General features: G+C 36.3%; 2 protein-coding genes across 12 annotated transcripts in view; one reads left to right on the top strand and one right to left on the bottom strand.

Moving 5' to 3' along the window:
• Positions 1–388: 388 nt before the first annotated feature.
• Positions 389–19,646, bottom strand: part of LOC127495480 (NACHT, LRR and PYD domains-containing protein 3-like) — a 31,789-nt gene continuing 12,531 nt past the window's right edge. For 5 of the 11 annotated variants that reach the window (XM_051862377.1, XM_051862376.1, XM_051862380.1 and 2 more), the window contains 3 exons: positions 2,431–2,601; positions 1,749–1,922; positions 416–1,273 (listed from right to left, as the gene is read on the bottom strand). In XM_051862377.1, coding sequence (XP_051718337.1) covers positions 1,219–1,273; positions 1,749–1,922; positions 2,431–2,601 — 400 coding nt within the window. In that variant the 3' untranslated portion in view covers positions 416–1,218. Of the gene's footprint in view, positions 1,274–1,748; positions 1,923–2,430; positions 2,602–4,571; positions 4,743–6,575; positions 8,364–8,463; positions 8,578–8,787; positions 8,902–9,029; positions 9,144–9,300; positions 9,410–9,730; positions 9,801–17,821; positions 18,859–19,302; positions 19,475–19,646 lie in introns of those variants that run through there. The other 6 variants (XM_051862383.1, XM_051862385.1, XM_051862386.1 and 3 more) reach the window with 4 other exon arrangements.
• Positions 12,774–14,272, top strand: LOC127495482 (gastrula zinc finger protein XlCGF8.2DB-like). The gene has a single exon (XM_051862389.1). It carries the CDS (start codon positions 12,876–12,878, stop codon positions 13,653–13,655), a length of 780 nt encoding a protein of 259 aa, XP_051718349.1. The 5' UTR covers positions 12,774–12,875; the 3' UTR covers positions 13,656–14,272.

Raw genomic sequence — 19,646 nt, 5'->3', positions numbered from 1 at the left:
GACAATGTAAAGGTATGGCCGATACTGTCAGACTGAGTGGATTAGCACCTATGCATTTGAATGACACCGTTATGCTGATTAGATCATGGCTGGGAAATGTAGGGATTGGGCTGATTCCTGCACTGCATTTGCATGCTTTGTTTAGATTGTCTCCACCTCTACTCTATGTATCCCTCCCCCTTGAATGTATATGAACTACCAAGTACACTGCCTTAGTTGGACTTGGATGACTACAGCAATGCACAGCGCGTTTATCAATAAAGAGTAACTTCTGCTTGAAAGATATCCCAACGTCTCCTGGTCTCTGCTTCGACGAGGAAAAAGTTTCCTACAACAGCAAGCAAGAACAATAAGTTCATATGGAAAGACGTGTCAATAAGACAGTTTTTAGAAACATAATGACGTCAGCAGTTTAAATCAACCCATCATTCACACTTTAATATGAGCAGTTTATGGATGTGTGTTGGGGTTGATCTCTGTGTTCAATACGAGCTGATCATCATTTCTACTGACCTAAAGACTGTTATGTGCTTACATATGAATAACACTGATTTCTTGTAATACTAATGACAAATCAGACTAGATGACGGCACAAAATGTGATTTTTAAAGACACCTGAATATGAAATAAAATGCTGCTTAGTTGTATAAAGTCTGCAGTTTACATTTAAAAACCAATGATAAACATTATTTGACATGGAAATGGAGTTTCTTACACAACAGCTTTGAAAAGACACTTCATGATTACAGCACTACTATATTCTCATCTCCATTTACACTAGAGCTTCATCAACATCACATTAGTGATCAATTATGACACAAATTCAAATTGTGCTGCAAAGTAGTTTTAAAGTGACAATAGTGTCATTTTATGTGAGTGAGAGACTTTAATACAGTCCAGTCAGAAATGTATGTTATTTATACAGTTATACAGTATTTTATATATACATATATACAAGTTAACAGAGTTAGTGTATAACTCACATACTGTACAGTCATCATTAACATTTATAAAACCCTGTCTTAAAAAAAGCTATAATTATTAATCTATCAATCTGTATTCAGTATGTATAACAAGAAACACAAACGGTGTGCTCTCTGTCAGCTCTCTGAGCTCTCTGCTTCAGGATCCTGTGGTTTCTGCTGCGTGATTCAGCTCAGAGGAGTTTATAAACACTGTGCTGAATTTCTCAAGTTAGAGTGGAGAAAGAAGAGAGTGTCAGTGAGGAGAGTGTGTGGAGCTGGATTTGGAATGGGAATTTCCTAAAAAAAACCTGTAAATCCAAAAATAACAGTCAATTATGTAAAATCAGACATTCATTTGAAATAATAAAAATCTGAAACTTAACTATTTTAATACAGATAAATTATAAACAAGCCAAATCTCTCTGTTTATCAAATACAATGTACTTATTGTGTTTATATTGTAATGCAAAACACTTTTGCTGCTATTGAGGTTGAATATGGGTAAGGTATGGGTAGGTTTAAGGGTGGGTTAAGGTGTAAGGGAACGGTCAACAGTGTAATTATAAATGTAAGCACAGAAATTATTTACAGATGTAATTAAATGCAGGTATTTTTTAAAATATAAGTACAATGTAAAAACATTGCATTGTACTAAATGATTCATTTAAATGTTATTACATAGTTGTTAAAGACACCTAATATAAATGGGACCAAATATGCATATAAATATATAAATGTTCAGCTATATGAAAACATGAATATTTATTTGAAATTATTACTTACCACAGTGTCTCTAGTTTATAATGTGGAGAATTCTTTAGATCAGTGAGCAGTTTACGTCCTGAATTTCCTGGATTATTCCCAGTCAGATCCAGATATCTCAGGTGTGAGGGGTTTGATCTCAGAGCTGAAGTCAGAGCAGCACAACCTTCATCTGTGACTCCACAATCTCTCAACCTGTAGAGAACAATGACACACTCTTCACTCTCTCAGTTCAGATCAGATCAGTTTAGCAGTTAATCCATTATTAAAGAGAAAGTACAAACTTAAAACACAAATTAATATGTGATAAATCATTGAGATCTAAAATGTCACAGAGCACAAAACATGATGTGTGTGTGTGTGTGTGTGTGTGTGATTTTACAAAATTAAAAACAATACTTTAGAAAGTGTCAATGCAGAAAGATGATTGTGATGAACAGTGAGAATGAATCCAGCATGTTCTTCATTTCTCAGTTGTGTTGAGCTCGAGTCTGTTTAAAGTCAAGAGACTGAAATGTTGATTGTGTGAAAGTGTGTATTTCAGTGTGACTCTCAGTCCTGCAGTATCATGTGACTGAGGAGCAGCTCATGTGTTCAATCATTTACAGCTCAATCAGCTGAACTCACAGCAGCAGAAAGAGGCTGAACACTTCAAATATACTTTACATTGTGATTCAAGTGTGAGAGTAAAATATGATCTTACTCCAGTATCTCCAGTTTACAGTGAGGATCCTGTAGTACATCAGACAGCAGATTCACTGATTTTCCTATTTTATTCCTAGACAGATCCAGTTCTCTCAGGTGTGAGGGGTTTGATCTCAGAGCTGAAGTCAGAGCAGCACAACCTTCATCTGTGACTCCACAATATCTCAACCTGTAGAGAACAATGACACACTCTTCACTCTCTCAGTTCAGATCAGATCAGTTCAGCAGTGAATCCATTATTAAAGAGAAAATACAAACTTAACGCACACATCAAAATGTGTGATAAATAATTGAGATAAAAAACGTCACAGAGCACAAAACATGATCGTGTGTGTGTATGTGTGTGTGTGTGTGTGTGTGTGTACAGGTTTATATTACATTTTAGGGACCAAATTGTTGCCACAAGGATAGTAAAACCTGAGATCACCTACACTGTAGGGAGCAGCTATCAGTCCCCATGGGGCAAATGGATTAATGCATATACTAAATTCTGTTTTTTTTTTTTTTTAATGTAAAAATGCAGAAAGTTTCCTGTGATGGGAAGGTTTAGAGGTAGTGTTAGTGTAGGGGGACAGAATATACAGTTTGTACAGTATAAGAACCATTACTGGTGTGCATCTTGAGACTGAGTGTGTGTCTTTATTTAAAGGACAGGACACCTGTGAGACCCACACATTCAATCTTATTTCCTTAGTTGATTCCGGTTATCTTTTGGAGAAGTCACATACTGTCCTGTCAATGATCACTCAATGTCTTCAATATTATTCTGAAAAATATAACTGTGTGTGTTATTAGATTAGTCAGATTGTGTTTGTCTGAGTGTGACATAATTTTATTAATAATAAACACAGAAATCCAGATATTTTCAAAGGGTTCACAAATGTATTCTTGTCACTGTATATATTGAAATGGTTCTTTGTTCAGATGTTTCAGTTCTAAATTTATATCGTTGTCAAGGCCTCATAATCACAGTGTCTCTGCTGCCCTCTGCTGGTGAACAACATCAATAATACAAATTCAATCTTCACTTACACATTCTTCTTCTTCACAACTCAAAACTGCAGTGATCTTTCTGAATTACATTTCTGAATATTATTACATTAAATAAATGTCTACAAGCACAAACTCTTCCTGTCCTTCACCTCAAATGAGAATAGTGTTAAAATTAGTGTTGTAGTTCTCGAGACCAGTCTTAAGACCATTTTTTGAAGGTCTTGGTTTTGTCTTGATCTCAGACTGAAAGGACTCGGGATTTTATTTCAAGACCGGTCAAGACCACAACTGCGGGAATATCGCTAAATTGCCGTTGCATTGTTTGATTTCTGATTTCAAATGCCCACAAAATTCAAGATATGATTGCAAAAAAGTACTTGTATAAGATCTTGATATTTATATTATAACATATGATATAATTAAGCAATATCACAAGAAAGAGGGCTGTTTTCACAAATATGAGCACAATGTTCAATGAACAAAGTTTTATTTTTTAAAAACATTAATCTCAATATTATTCAGATGCGACTTCTGTTCCACCTCCTCAGTGTAAAGATGAATTTTATTGTTAGTGATTTCAATTGATTGGTAACAGCTCTATATAGTGTCTTATTATTCTAATTGTAATAGTTGATTAAAAATAAAACATTCCTCAGGCAGTAAATGTGGATCTTTCAGTTGGATTTGAGGAGTGCTAGTCTGGTCTTTGTCTCGGTTTAGGTGGTCTTTACTACAACACTAGTTAAAATGCTTTAAACTTTGAAATGTTCATCTTTTACATCATTACGTCTCTACAAGGATAGTAAACCAGTGTGTGTGTGTGTGTGTGTGTGATTTTACAAAATTAAAAACAATACTTTAGAAAGTGTCAATGCAGAAAGATGAACATGATGAACAGTGAGAATGAATCTAGTGTGTTCTCAGTTGTGTTGAGCTCGAGTCTGTTTAAAGTCAAGAGACTGAAATGTTGATTGTGTGAAAGTGTGTATTTCAGTGTGACTCTCAGTCCTGCAGTATCATGTGACTGAGGAGCAGCTCATGTGTTCAATCATTTACAGCTCAATCAGCTGAACTCACAGCAGCAGAAAGAGGCTGAACACATACTTTACATTGTGATTCATGTGTGAGAGTCAAAAATGATCTTACCACAGTCTCTCCAGTTTACAGTGAGGATCCTGTAGTACATCAGACAGCAGATTCACTGAATTTCCTATTTTATTCCATGACAAAGTCAGTTGTCTCAGGTGTGAGGGGTTTGATCTCAGAGCTGAAGTCAGAGCAGCACAACCTTCATCTGTGAGACCACAATTATTCAACCTGTAGAGAGATGAAAATCAAACAGCATATTAAATAAACTATAAATAGCTATCAAAAAAACCATCAAACAACTTTCAATTCCAATATAATTTAACAGTGTCAAATTCTTTTCCAAGTTTCATGGTCAAATTCACACTAATCAAAAAGGTTAAAATTGAATTAGATTAATATTTATGTATTTAACTTTATAATATATGTATATAACTTTAAACCAAGAGTCTTCAACCGGGGGTCCACAGCGGTACTGCAGGGGTCCAATTAATGTTTTATCACAGATAGTTTTTTGATCTCTTGAACACAATGGCCAATCAGAGGTGTTTCATCTAGTCAGAATCCACTCACTGCTCAAAACACTGGAGTTTTTGTTCAGAGCTGAGTTCTGCACACTCACAAATCCTCTCATTAACAAAGACACGATGCAAGTAAGAGATTCATTATTCAGTGTAGACAACTTTATTGATATTAATGGAACTTTGTGAGATCGTGAACTGAGATGAGTGACAGCTTTTTAGTGACTGTAAAGCGAGCACTCTTTAGAGGTTATACATAATCCACTGAATAAAAGTTTTGTTTTTCTTGCTGCTGAGAGGAGCGATGGACAATTACACGCTGCAAAACGGCATGTCAAAATAGATACACGCAATGTAAAAGCAGACTAATAGATTACTAGAAAAATATTTGTATCAATACATTTTTGAAATTCTATTCCAATTATTTGTAAAAGTAATGACTTAATAATAATCTTAAATGTCTCACTGTACACTGTTATTCTTGATACTGTGATTTGATTCTTAATCGTCCATCTGACAGTAAAATTAAAACGTACAACTCTGCTATGTTATCCATACATCAAATGTCTTAAATTCTTTTATGTCATTTATTTAAAAACAAATATTTAAATATTTAAATTCCTTAAATAAAATAAAGTAGTTCTAGCAGGTCTTGACCGCATTACAGTTCATATCACTTCGCCAAAGTTATTTCAGTTATTTCATAAGGTCCTTACAGCCTACAACAGCAAAAGAAACAAAACCCACAACGACACTGACCAAGCAAATAAATATAGTAAACAATATGATAAAAACAACAAATTTTTGTGAACGTTTTTGCTATAAAATGTGTTTTTTTTATGTCCTGAAAGGTCATACTCTCTTTCTCCCGCTCTCTCTCTCTCTCTCTCTCTCTCTCTCAAACACACACACATACAGTACAAACACACACTCGCACAGAAATGTGTTGTCCGCGCGGCTCTGACGAATTATTCAGTAAAATAGTTTAGCAACTTAAAAGCTACATGACATTTCTCACCAGCGAGGAAATAACTGTGCAGTTCTTGAGGTAGATAAACTTACAGTTTCGCTATTAGTAGAGACAATGCTGCCAAACACTGTTGAGAAACACAGACTCGGGTAAACTAATTCATATATGCTTATTCTCTCTCTCTCTCAACTGCATTAATAACTGTATTAATCTGCTATCAATGGCTCAAGCCTCTGTAACTAGTTCTGAAATTACATTTTGGAATTAGCAGCGGAGGCTTGGGATGAGCTGTGTAAGAAATTAGTCTAGCACAAAAGTGTTTTAAGGACAATAACATGACAAATGTCTTAAAATGCAACATCTGAACAATGTTTTGAGGTGTGGTAACCGTAGTATAAGCAGAATAATTTACTCCGGGCCGCTGAATTATTAGAAAATCCACTTCGAGTCGTGGCCGCATTATCAATTCAGGTGTGCATTATTTTCTAATAATTCAACGGCCTGGAGTCAATTATTCCCTACTTATTCTTTTAATGTTTTAACAGTGAAGTGATTGTTCTCAAAGATACTTACTGAACTGATCTGGATTCTTTAATCACAGGCAGCAACTTCTGATAAACGTTCAGTTTTTCAGATTTATTGTTTCCTCCAACAAATGTATTAATATCAAACACATCCAGCTTCTTCTCTGATGTCAACAACACAAAGACTACAGCTGACCACTGAGATGAAGAGAGATTGGCTTCCTTTATTCTTCCAGATTTCAGATACTGTTGTATTTCCTCCACTAGTGAATGATCACCCAGTTCATTCAGACAGTGGAACAGATTGATGGATTTCTCTGGAGAGTCAATAGTGCTGATCTTCATCTTGATGTACTCAACTGTTTCCGCACTGCTGTCAGATCTCCTTCTCCGTTTCATTACTCTTTTTAGGAGAATCTGATGAGACTCCACTGACAGACCCAGAAGAAACCGCAGGAAAAGGTCCAGATGTCCATTTTTACTCTGTAGAGCCTCATTCACAGCTCTCTGATGCAGCTCAGATAATGAAACATTTTTTAATGAATTAAGTGGAAGCCATTCTTTAAGTTTAGACAGCAAACTCTGATCAAACACATTTCTGTTGTTGTTAGTGAAGGAGAGGTGCACATACAGAGCCGCTAGATGTTCCTGAACACTCAGATGAACAAAGCAGAAGACCTTCCCCTGATACCAGCCAAACTCCTCTCTGAAGATCTGAGTGCACAATCCTGAGTACACTGATGCTTCTCTCACATCAATGCCACACTCTCTCAGGTCTTCCTCATAGAAGATCACATTGCCTTTCACAAGCTGCTGAAAAGCCACTTTCCCCAGTTTGAGGATCATGTCTTCATCTGTCACGTTCTTCTCATAGTCCTTCTCATGTTTGATGTTGGTCTGAAGGATCAGGAAGTGTGTGTACATTTGAGTGAGAGTCTTGGGAATCTCTCCACTCTCTGCTTCGCTCAACATCTTCTCTAGAACAGCGGCTGAGATCCAGCAGAACACTGGGATGTGGCACATGATGTAGAGGCTCCTTGATGACTTCAGGTGTCTGATGATTGTATTGGCCAGACTCTGATCACTGATTCTCTTCCTGAAGTATTCCTCCTTCTGTGGCTCATTGAATCCTCGTACCTCTGTCACTCGATGGACACACTCAGAGGGGACGAGATCAGCTGCTGCTGGTCTGGAGGTGATCCAGATGAGAGCAGAGGGAAGCAGATTCCCCACAATGAGGTTCATCAGCAGCACGTCCACTGAGGCTGATTCACTTACATCACACAACCTCACATCGCTCTGAAAATCCAGAGACAGACGACACTCGTCCAGACCATCAAAGATGAACAACACTTTATATTTGTCACTGGATATTTCTTTTGCTTCAGAGAAAAAGACATGAAGAAGATCTGAAAGACTGAGTGTTTTGTCCTTCATCAAATTGATCTCTCTGAAAGGAAGTGGAAATATGAGCTGGACGTCCTGATTCTCTTTCCCTTCAGCCCAGTCCAGGATGAACTTCTGCACAGAGACTGTTTTTCCAATGCCAGCGACTCCCTTTGTCAGCACAGTTCTGATGGGTTTGTCTTGTCCAGGTAAAGGTCTAAAGATGTCATTGCATTGGATCGGTGTGTCCTCTGTTTCTGCTCTCCTGGATTGTGTCTCAATCTGTCTCACCTCATGCTCATTACTGATCTCTCCACTCTCACTCTCTGTGATGTAGAGCTCTGTGTAGATCTCATTCAGGAGTGTTGGGTTTCCCTGCTGTGCTGTTCCCTCATACAGACACTCAATCTTCTTCATCAGATTTGATCTAAACCTGTTGAGGACTTCATGGCTGTAAAATTAGAATACCACATTATTACATTAGTAAATAAGCACAATGTCTTTTTATCATTCATCATAATCAATGCATATCTTTTACAGAAACATCATACCTCAGATCAGTCTGTGTATCTCCACTCTGAAAATGTACTTTATGACCCATAGACTCGTCACTCCTCATAGACACACAGCTGGACTCTGGTTCAGATCTCTCCTGATGAACTGAACTACAACAAAGAGAGATTCAAGTGAATGATTTAAACGACTGTATTATGTATAATAATTATTCATTATCAGAATAATATTTTGTAGTATTTTGCCATAATTTGCCATAATTATTCATTATAAGAATAATATTCTTATAATTATTCATTATAAGAATAATATTTTGTAGTATTTTGCCATACTATTTTCATATTTTTATAGAAATGTTATACCTCAGATCAGTCTGTGTATCTCCACTCTTAAAATCTATTATACGACCCAGAGACCCGTCACTCCTCATAGACACACAGCTGGACTCTGGTTCAGATCTCTCCTGATGAACTGAACTACAACAAAGAGAGATTCAAGTGAATGATTTAAACGACTGTATTATGTATAATAATTACTCATTATCAGAATAATATTTTGTAGTATTTTGCCATACTATAATCATATTTTTATAGAAACGTTATACCTGAGATCAGTCTGTGTATCTCCACTCTTAAAATCTATTATACGACCCAGAGACCCGTCACTCCTCATAGACACACAGCTGGACTCTGGTTCTGATCCCTTCTGATGAACTGAACTACAACAGAACAGATTTGATCCTTTATTATTCTAATCACTTTAAGAGAAGGTCTTACAAGCATTTATCATCATCTTTTTGCATCCTAACAAAATATCTTCTTCAGACATTTAATCATCATTTAAAGGTGATTTAATCTAGTGTTTATTCAAAGTACCTGAATCCTGGAGAAAAATCTTCATCTCTGGATGTTTGTGTGTCATCCATGATGAATCTGAACAGGTGAAACAGAATCTGATCTCCAACACTGACTCTGGATGGAAGATCTTGTACAAACACAATAATTCAGCTTTTCCTCAGACAGGATCAAGAGACGCGGCGTTCACTCAAATACACAATGTTATTGTATGTTCACACAAATGCTAAAATAAACCACAGAAAACACGAAACAATATAACCATATTAATTTGCTTCAAACTGAAAAATATCAAACGCATTTCAAAGAGCTATTTACGTCTTTCAGATAATGCGGAAGTCACCTGTAAGTCTCGTGACCTGAACACCTTGATCAACATTTAATTATATATTAAATTGTTAAAAAATTCCACATTTTCTATCAAGTATCTACACGTAAATTCACGACTTACCTTTTATAAAGGTTCCTCTAAAAACACATTGATATTCCTGCTGTAGAATATTCCTGGTTTAAAAGTCGAAACATCAACTCTGTTCATTTACTTTCACTTTTTATTTGTGACGCTAGCAATGATGACGTCACGTTACGCACTCGGTGCACGTTTTGTGTGTTTGTCCCTGAATAATTGATTACATGCATTAGCTTCGTATAATGTTAGCAGTATAGTATCGCATGACACATTTATTGGGCGGTAAAGTTGGTTTTATTCACTGGATCCCATATGGACCATCTGAAAACTACAGTGGAAAAATGTTAGCGATGCGATATCCAATCATTCATAATGATCATGAAGTAGGAGATCACAGATTTCTACAAGTCAATCTATTGAAGATGAACCATTTACACAGAACCATTAACCATTTTTAGTTTTTACATTTATTCCAAAATAATAACTAATAGCAGTAACAGTTTAAACAATATATATTATTTGTGAACTAATGTTCAGCTTTTCTTTTTAATAATCATCTTATTTTCATCATTTGTCAAGCTTGTACACACTGGTCACAGTCATGAAGATGTACAGTAATCTACCTTTAATTTCCCTTCAGCTGATGCTCACTAAAACCCCACAGTCAAATCTACCTGAAAAACTGCAAGTGTACAGGACAAAAACTGTTTTAAACACAAAGAGTGGTCAAACCAAATATTGATTTGATTGAGTTGATAGAATTTAATTAACAAATAAAATCTATATATGACATTATTTTTGAAAGCATCCTCACTTTATTGCATTTTTTCACAAGTGCCTAAAACTTTTCACAGAACTGCAGAACTGTATCTTTGCAGGAAGGTTTCTTCAATCATCTTGGAGATGTTGCTGCAGTTCTTGTGGATTTAATCTGTCTCAGTTTTTTCTGTTTCTTCATGTAATCACAGACAGACTCAATGATGGAGAGATCAGATCTCCATGTGGATCAAACCGGATGTTGTCAGACTCCTTGTGTATTCAAAAATCTCACTGGATTATTACAATTAATGGCAAAAGGAATGTGTTCAAAAGCAGTGCGATGGATGAACATATATTCCTGACATACCTTTGTCTGCCAATGCATTCAAGAAGACAGTAACTATTGTTCTGTTAATTCCAGTTTTACAAACATAAAGTGATTAAACCATTAAACCAGTGTACAATGGGTATAGGATTTAGCATAAATGTTGAATTTGATGTTTTGCATGTCTTAAAGGGGTCATGATGAATTAAGAAATCAACTTTTCCTTGAGCTTTTGATATATAAGAGGACATCGTACTATAAGAATATCCTGTTTCAGAACTGAAATCTTCCTTGTCAGTCCAATAAAAGCTTTTATTGAAACCAGGCCCAGCGAACGACTCGTCCCTGAATGTGCCTATAGGTGAAACCCCACCTCCGCAGAAGAAATCATCGCCTACTTCATCATTGCAATGTTAGCCCCGCCCACTGGCGTGTTAGTGAGATGACGAGGAGACGAGCGATGCAACAGGACAAAAATAACTTTACCTTTCAAAGGATCCTTACGCTAGGAATATGGTTATTTATTTTCAACAATGTGAATTTCTCAGTTGAGCTTTATTTATTTGTAAAAGTGTGGATTCTCTGGTAAATCAGTCGCATTTCAGCGCAGGCTTTGCAAACAGACTTTTATGATATGGACTCGACAGTAATGCAACAACATGTAAGTAACTGTGTTAATTCTAATGCCTGATCTGATATTAATGATTCATGTACAGTCAGATGTTCTTTGTCTTTGTGTCAATAAATCAAACCAGTGACTAAACGGTCAACTTCACGTTGTTTCTCTTAGTAGGATGAAAATAATCTGTTATTTAAACTGTGAATAAATTATATATAGAAAGCGATCAAAGAACGCTCCCTTTACAATCGCTGGAGCTGTCAATCAAACAGCGTGAGTTTATCACTGAGTACATGTGCCAAAACTCCCGTTTTATTCAACAGATCTCTTAGTTACATCGATTTTGCACTGTTAGTTATGAAGAAAGCATTTGTTAGTGTGCAGAAGTTGAGTTGCAATGACGAGATCACAGCATTAATGCGCTCAATATCATGTCTGTGATCGGCTACAGTGTTCATCACTGCAACCTTTCATGCCATGATCTAAATATAATGCCATAGATCTGAATGTAATGCAGCACTTTTCATGATTAGTTAACCTTGAGAACTGTAATTGTAAAAATGTGCTAAAAGTTAAAATGCTAAAAGTTTCCGAGAGAGTAATACTTAGTAACTATTTCATATAGCAAAGATGTCAGCCAGTCACAGCAGTGGGCATTTACACTAAAGTCTCACAGCAGACACACCCCTTAAAACAGAGTGTTCAGATCAGAGGGATAAAGTCAGGGTAGGAAAAATGCCTTTTATTTCTAAATTATGACCGTTTTTGATGTAAAAAGCAAACTAACATAACAAGTGCACCCCAGGAAACATTATAAAACAATAAAACAACACAGTTCATGACCCCTTTAATGTTTTCATGTCTTTGTTCCATTAAACTGGTGTTAACTTATTTTTGTTTCTTTTTACCCTAGACCTGATGGCGCTGAAAGAGGAGAGTCAAGAACTGAATGAAATGGAAGAGAAAATTCATGTCGAGAAAGGCCATGATATCATGACTGGGGAAAAATCTTTTAGTTACTCACAAACTCATAAAACAGAACCTGGAAACCTTAAAGTTGAGATGAGCATTCCCACTGGAGAGAGTCCTTTCACCTGCCAACAGTGTGAAAGAAGTTTCAGAGGGAAAAAAAAACCTTGAAGACCACATGAGAATCCACACTAGAGAGAAGTCTCACACCTGCAATCTATGTGGGGAGAGTTTCTTACTAAAAGGAAACCTTAAGACTCAAATGAGAATTCACACTGGAGAGAAGCCGTACACATGCTCTCAGTGTGGAAAGAGTTTTAAACGGAATAGAGACCTCGATGCCCACATTAGGAATCACACTGGAGAGAAACCTTACTCCTGCACAGAGTGTGGGAAGAGCTTCTGTCAAAAAAAAAAGTGTTAAGACTCACATGAGAATTCACACTGGAGAGAAGCCGTTTGTTTGTGATCAGTGTGCAGAGAGTTTCAGATATAAATAATGCTTTGATCATCACATGAGGACTCACTCAGGAGAGAACTGTATTACATGTCATAAGTGTGCAACGAGTTTCACAGACAGGGATCATCTTAAGAATCATGTAAAAATTCACATCGGAGAGAAGCCTTACATGTGCCATGACTGTGGAAAGACTTTCACAAACAGAGCAAACTTTGAGTTTCACATGAGAATTCACACTGGAGAGAAGCCATTCACCTGCCCTCAGTGTGGAAAGAGCTTCACGATGAAAGATCAGCTTAAGATTCACATGAGAGTTCACACTGGAGAGAAGCCATTCAAGTGTCTTCAGTGTGAAAAGAGCTTCAAGACGAAAGGAAACCTTAAGATGCACATCATGAGAGTTCACACTGAAAAGAAGCCTTACTCCTGCAAAGTGTGTGGGAAGAGTTTCTCACATAAAGAAATTTTAACGACTCACATGACAATTCACACTGGAGAGAAGCCTTTCACCTGCCCTCAGTGTGGAAAGAGCTTCATGATGAAAGATCAGCTTAAGGTTCACATGAGAGTTCACACTGGAGAAAAGCCTTTTACCTGCCAAGAGTGTGGAAAGAGCTTCACGATGAAAGATCAGCTTAAGATTCACATGAGAATTCACACTGGAGAGAAGCCATACAAGTGTCTTCAGTGTGAAAAGAGCTTCACAACGAAAAATCAGCTTAAGATTCACATGAGAGTTCACACTGGAGAGAAGCCTTACAAGTGTCTTCAGTGTGAAAAGAGCTTCACGACGAAAGGAAACCTTAAGATGCACATCATGAGAGTTCATACTTGAGAGAAACGTTTCACCTGCCCTCAATGTGGAAAGAGTTTTACAGTGTAAGGAAATCTTAAGATTCACATGAGAATTCACACTGGTGAGAAGCCTTACAAGTGTCTTCAATGTAAAAAGAGTTTCAAATGTCACATACTCCTGGAACAGCATTTGCAAACTAGGAACTAGGGACTTTGGGGTGGTACTCGATGTTTCGACTGCAGGGACCAGGGTCTAATGAAGTAAAAAAAAAAAATCCTACTCAGAAAGTCCCTGCTCATGAGGTAGTACTTTTCCAAAGTTCTGGAACTTTCTGAGGTGGAACTTGGGCACTGAACATGCTGATTGGTTGAGTTCACACAGTATTTTATTTCAACCACCATTTTCAAAGGGTAAATAACACACTGTAACGTGTATGTTTTCTGTGATTAGTTTGCCTAATCGTCTGACCTAGTTTTCCTGAGTTGTCTAATTGGTCATTCCCTTCACCTGTGTCCTGTTAATCACCTTGTTGAGGTCCTGTTTGCTTCATGTATTTATACCCTCTGTTCTCCCTCATTCCTCATCCATTCTTGTCAATGTTAGATGTGTTAGTGTGAGTGTCCTGAGTTTTGTCATTAAATTCTATTATCATTGTTCTCCTTCGTCTGCCTGCTATATACTACACGTTACGTGACACACACACAGTTTCTGCCAATCTCATGTTAATCTTGAGTACCTATAGAGTAGTTTTACATCCTTCATATCTCCGAAAAGTCTTTAGTTTTTATCATATTTATAATAGACAGATACACTGTACCCAGAGATGGGCAGTATTTTAATTAAATGTATTTAAAATACGTATTTAATTACTTTTGAGTATTTTGTAATTTGTATTTTCCTTAACAAAGAAAAAATCAAATCTAATTTGTAATTAAATACTTTGAGAGATAGTATTTTGTATTTAAAATACTTAAAATACATTAAAATATATTATTTTATTCTTGCATACAATAACTTTCAGGCTTAAAGGTAGGGTAGGTCATTTTTGGAGGGGCTAGCAATAGTGAGCTAGCTTTGAAAGCATAAGAATCCCATCCTCTCTTCAGAGCGTCTCCAAATCATGCCTCCTCCAAAACACATGAACGCACACAGCAGGGAGAAAAAGCGTCACCAGAGACTGCGTTAAACTACCACATGGCTCAAAGCACATAACATTACAATAATAATGAACATAAACAACTTAAAGAGCTCTGACCTGTAATATCTGACTGCTGCAGATTCATTTCTGCGTTGATAGCATTGCCATTGAAACGCATAAATTCAAGTCACGAACCACTCCGAGTGTAACGTCACAGGTTGACATCTCTTAATTACTGTAGTTATGGCATGAACGCAGCATAAGCTCGTTGTTTTGGTTCAGGAGGAACTGTAATGGTGCATTCACACGGGGCATCGCTGTCAATGATTGATGGAGGGCGTGTCTGAATCTTGGTGCTGACGCGACCATCATAGTGACAACAGCCAATCACATTACTTTCCGGTGTTGCTTGAATGCAGTTGGCTAGCGTCTGCACTAGGGTATTTGCATAAGGCGATCTGATTGGCTGACGCTTGCATTGGAACTTGAAAAGTTGAGAAATTTTCAACTTCTGCCACAAAGCGACCCACAATTCAGTTCGGCAACGCATGACATCACCCATTCAAAGTAAATGAGAAGTGTTAACGGAGCAGTTACGGAGCTTGTGACCGAAGTCTATCTTACTTTGCATAGCAAGGTCAGAAGCAGGTAAAGAAGCTGCTTTTGTGTTCAGTCAAACTGCTTTAAGGTAAAGTATCTAGTAAAATATACTATCAGATATTATTCACTGAATGTCATTATAGGACAGAGATTAACACAAAGGGCTAGAACTTGTAAATTGACTTGCTAGCTAAAGCATGACGTGCGCTGTCTAGTGATGCGCGGATCGCAGTTATATCCACGGGCGTTGCAGATAATCCACGGATGGATAGGTCAAGTAATAAAAAATAACATTCTGATTAATTGCAGGTAAAAAAACACAGTTGGTCGTGTCTTAAATTAATGTAACCTTAAGTTTTTCGGTCTGTGTGTTCGTTCTTAAAGTGACAGCAGCCTAATAAACCTGCTGCTGTCTGTCATTAATGTTAATCAAGCAACAAAAGAAAAAGACAAAATCACTCACTACTCCTGACTGAATAACTTTAATATCTTTATAAGGATAATCAATCTATATTTAGTTGTTACAGTGAGGGCTGTGCAGTGTTTTTACATGATTATTCAATTTCTGTATAATTTCTTACTTTAATGCTACTGTTAAATAGTTGTTAGAGCTTTTTGAATGCTTTGGCTATACATACAGTAGCAACTGAGAGAAACTCTCTCTTATGTGTATCTACCTCCACTGTTACTCTTGCACTTCAAATGATTGCGTGTAATAATTTTTTTTTTCACAGCAGTATTTTGTATTTTATTTAAGTACATTTGATGAGTAAGTATTTGTAATTTGTAACTAAATACTTTTTGATGTATTTGTGCCCTTCTCTGACTGTACCGACACTTTCTGGAAAAAGCCGAGCTCCTTGAGGCGTGCCGCAGCTTTTGAGTAGAGATCGCCTGCAAGCTGCGACATCATTATAAACAAAAAGGGAACAAAAACGTTCATGTTGTTTAGATTATATGCACTTCTGCACCGACTGCCAACAAAACACAGACATTTGATGCAGTTTTACTCACCGCCCGCGATCTGCAAATCCAGCGTCGAAACTGGGACTTGTTTACAAAGCATTCATCACCGAAATTCTGGAACAAACAAACATACGTACACAACTCCGTTGCTGCCCCGGAAAAACAAACCGCATCCACTGTTCCCTTAACACTGGGTTCTTTGGGAGGTTGAAAAAGGTTATCTCTCCTTTACAACCAAAAACACACTTCTTTGGTGACATTGTTGAAAAATCTCTTTGCTTCTGTAACCTGAATGAAACATGTTGATGGGCGGCTCTTGCTCTCGCTCTGGGTGGTGTGTGTGCGCACGCTTATCAGGGAGAAGTGCCCATACTAGGAATTCCACCCTTTATTACATGATACAGGGTCATACTCGAAAAAAAATCTCCGAAACGTATCTGAAACCGGAAGTAGTGTATTTGGCACAGTAATACTCCGTCATACGTCCACCTCGCGTTTTGAAACTTTGGCCATGTTTAGCATGAGAATGCAACTCTTTAACAGTGTAAATAAGTCAGAATGCATGAAATAGCATTAAACTCCCCTTTAATTATTCTGTGCCATTTTCTAATGAAGGAACTCCCAATAATCAGACACATGGAATTGGCTGTGAAATGGATTCACTCAACAGAAGTGTTCAGGGGCCTGTGGAAGATCTTCTGTTCCTCAGAATGGAAGAGGAGGACGAGGAAATGGCCCTCCAAAATTCGTTTCCATTTAGGCAAGACATTCTTTTTTTGTAATAATTCAATAAAATAATAGCACTGAAAATTAAACTTCTTTTCAAGAGTGTTAAGTTGATACATTTCCTATTTATTATTATTATTATATATTACAATTATACTTCTGTTTAATTTTTAAATGATAATTTTAGTTCTATCATTTGTTGTTGAAATGTCTTTGTAACACTACAATAAGGTTTGATTTGTTAACATTAGTTAATGCATTGATTAACATGAACTAACAATATATAACAATATATTTTATTAGTCTTTGTTAATGTAAATGTTTAAAGCTTTTTGGATCGAGGCATCATTCACACTAACCAATCTTTGTCATATTTGTCAGTAACAGGCTTTGTGTGTCTTTATCAGCTCAAGTGAGAATAGTGTTAAAATGCTTTAAACTTTGAAATGTTCATCTTTGACATCATCAGTCAGGGTGTCGATTACATTTTTAGCACAACTGAATATGATTAAACCAGTAATGATACATTACTGTATAATTTTAACAGTGGTGTATTAATTGTTACTTTAAGATCTATAATGCAAATGTCTGAATTTGTACTGTTAGTCAGTACACTGTAAATACAATACACTGTAAAAAATAAAACAAAGATTATTAGAGCACATTTTACAAGACAATGTTATTTCAGTTTTTATAGTTCAAAATTTCACATTTAATTCAATGTTACTTGCCGTTTCTTTGTAAGTGTTTGAGAAATTCACCAGCAATTTCTGAGTGAAAATTGTTTCTACACCATTTATTTCAGTCTACAAAACATCTTCAAGCACTATTATTATGAAGCACAGTCCTGTAATACATGTAAACACAGCAAGAAAGAACAATAAGTTCATATGGAAAGACGTCTCAATAAGGCAGTTTTTAGAAACATAATGACGTCAGCAGTTTAAATCAAGCCATCATTCACACTTTAATATGAGCAGTTTATGGATGTGTGTTGGGGTTGATCTCTGTGTTCAATACGAGCTGATCATCATTTCTACTGACCTAAAGACTGTTATGTGCTTACATATGAATAACACTGATTTCTTGTAATACTAATGACAAATCAGACTAGATGACGACACAAAATGTGATTTTTAAAGACACCTGAAGGTGAAATAAAATGCTGCTTAGTTGTACAAGGTCTGCAGTTTACATTTAAAAACCAATGATAAACATTATTTGACATGGAAATGGAGTTTCTTACACAACAGCTTTGAAAAGACACTTCATGATTACAGCACTACTATATTCTCATCTCCATTTACACTAGAGCTTCATCAACATCACATTAGTGATCAATTATGACACAAATTCAAATTGTGCTATTAAAGTTTTAAAGTGACAATAGTGTCATTTTCTGTGAGTGAGAGACTTTAATACAGTGCAGTCAGAAATGTGTTATTTATAGTTATACAGTATTTTATATATACATATATACAAGTTAACAGAGTTAGTGTATAACTCACATACTGTACAGTCATCATTAACATTTATGAAACCCTGTCTTAAAAAAGCTATAATTATTAATCTATCAGTCTGTATTCAGTATGTATAACAAGATACACAAACGGTGTGCTCTCTGTCAGCTCTCTGAGCTCTCTGCTTCAGGATCCTGTGGTTTCTGCTGCGTGATTCAGCTCAGAGGAGTTTATAAACACTGTGCTGAATTTCTCAAGTTAGAGTGGAGAAAGAAGAGAGTGTCAGTGAGGAGAGTGTGTGGAGCCGGACTCAGAGCGGATATTTGAATGTAAATGGGAATTTCCTCATAACCTGTAAATCCAAAAATAAAACAGTCAATTATAAAATCACACATTCATTTGCAATAATAAAAGTCTGAAACATGCCTTAACTATTTTAATACAGATCAATTATAAACAAACCAAACCTCTCTTTATCAAATACAATTTACTTATTGTGTTCATATTGTATTGCAAAACACTTTCGTGTTTGAGGGTGAATATGGGTAAGGTATGGGTAGGTTTAAGGGTGGGTTAAGGTATTTACAAAAAGAAATTATTTACAGATGTAATTAAATGCAGTTTTTTTTTTTTTAATATAAGTACAGTGTAAAAACATTGCATTGTACTAAATGATTCATTTAAATGTTAGTACATAGTTGTTAAAGACACCTAATATAAAGTGGGACCAAATATGCATATAAATATATAAATGTTCAGCTATATGAAAACATGAATATTTATTTGAAATTATTACTTACCACAGTGTCTCTAGTTTATAATGTGGAGAATTCTTTAGAGCAGTGAGCAGTTCTGAAGGTCCTAGATTATTCCCAGATAGATCCAGTACTCTCAGGTGTGAGGGGTTTGATCTCAGAGCTGAAGTCAGAGCAGCACAACCTTCATCTGTGACTCCACAATAACTCAACCTGTAGAGAACAATGACACACTCTTCACTCTCTCAGATCAGATCAGTTTAGCAGTGAATCCATTATTAAAGAGAGAATACAAACTTAAAGCTCAAATTAATATGTGATAAATGTGATAAATGTCAGAGCACAAAATATGATCATATGTGTGTGTGAGATTTTACAAAATTAA

This window comes from Ctenopharyngodon idella, chromosome 15, assembly GCF_019924925.1.
Source record: "Ctenopharyngodon idella isolate HZGC_01 chromosome 15, HZGC01, whole genome shotgun sequence".
NCBI classification, from domain to species: Eukaryota; Metazoa; Chordata; class Actinopteri; order Cypriniformes; family Xenocyprididae; genus Ctenopharyngodon; species Ctenopharyngodon idella.
Note: the sequence above shows the minus strand (reverse complement) of the source record. Positions and strands in the feature narration are given on the sequence as shown.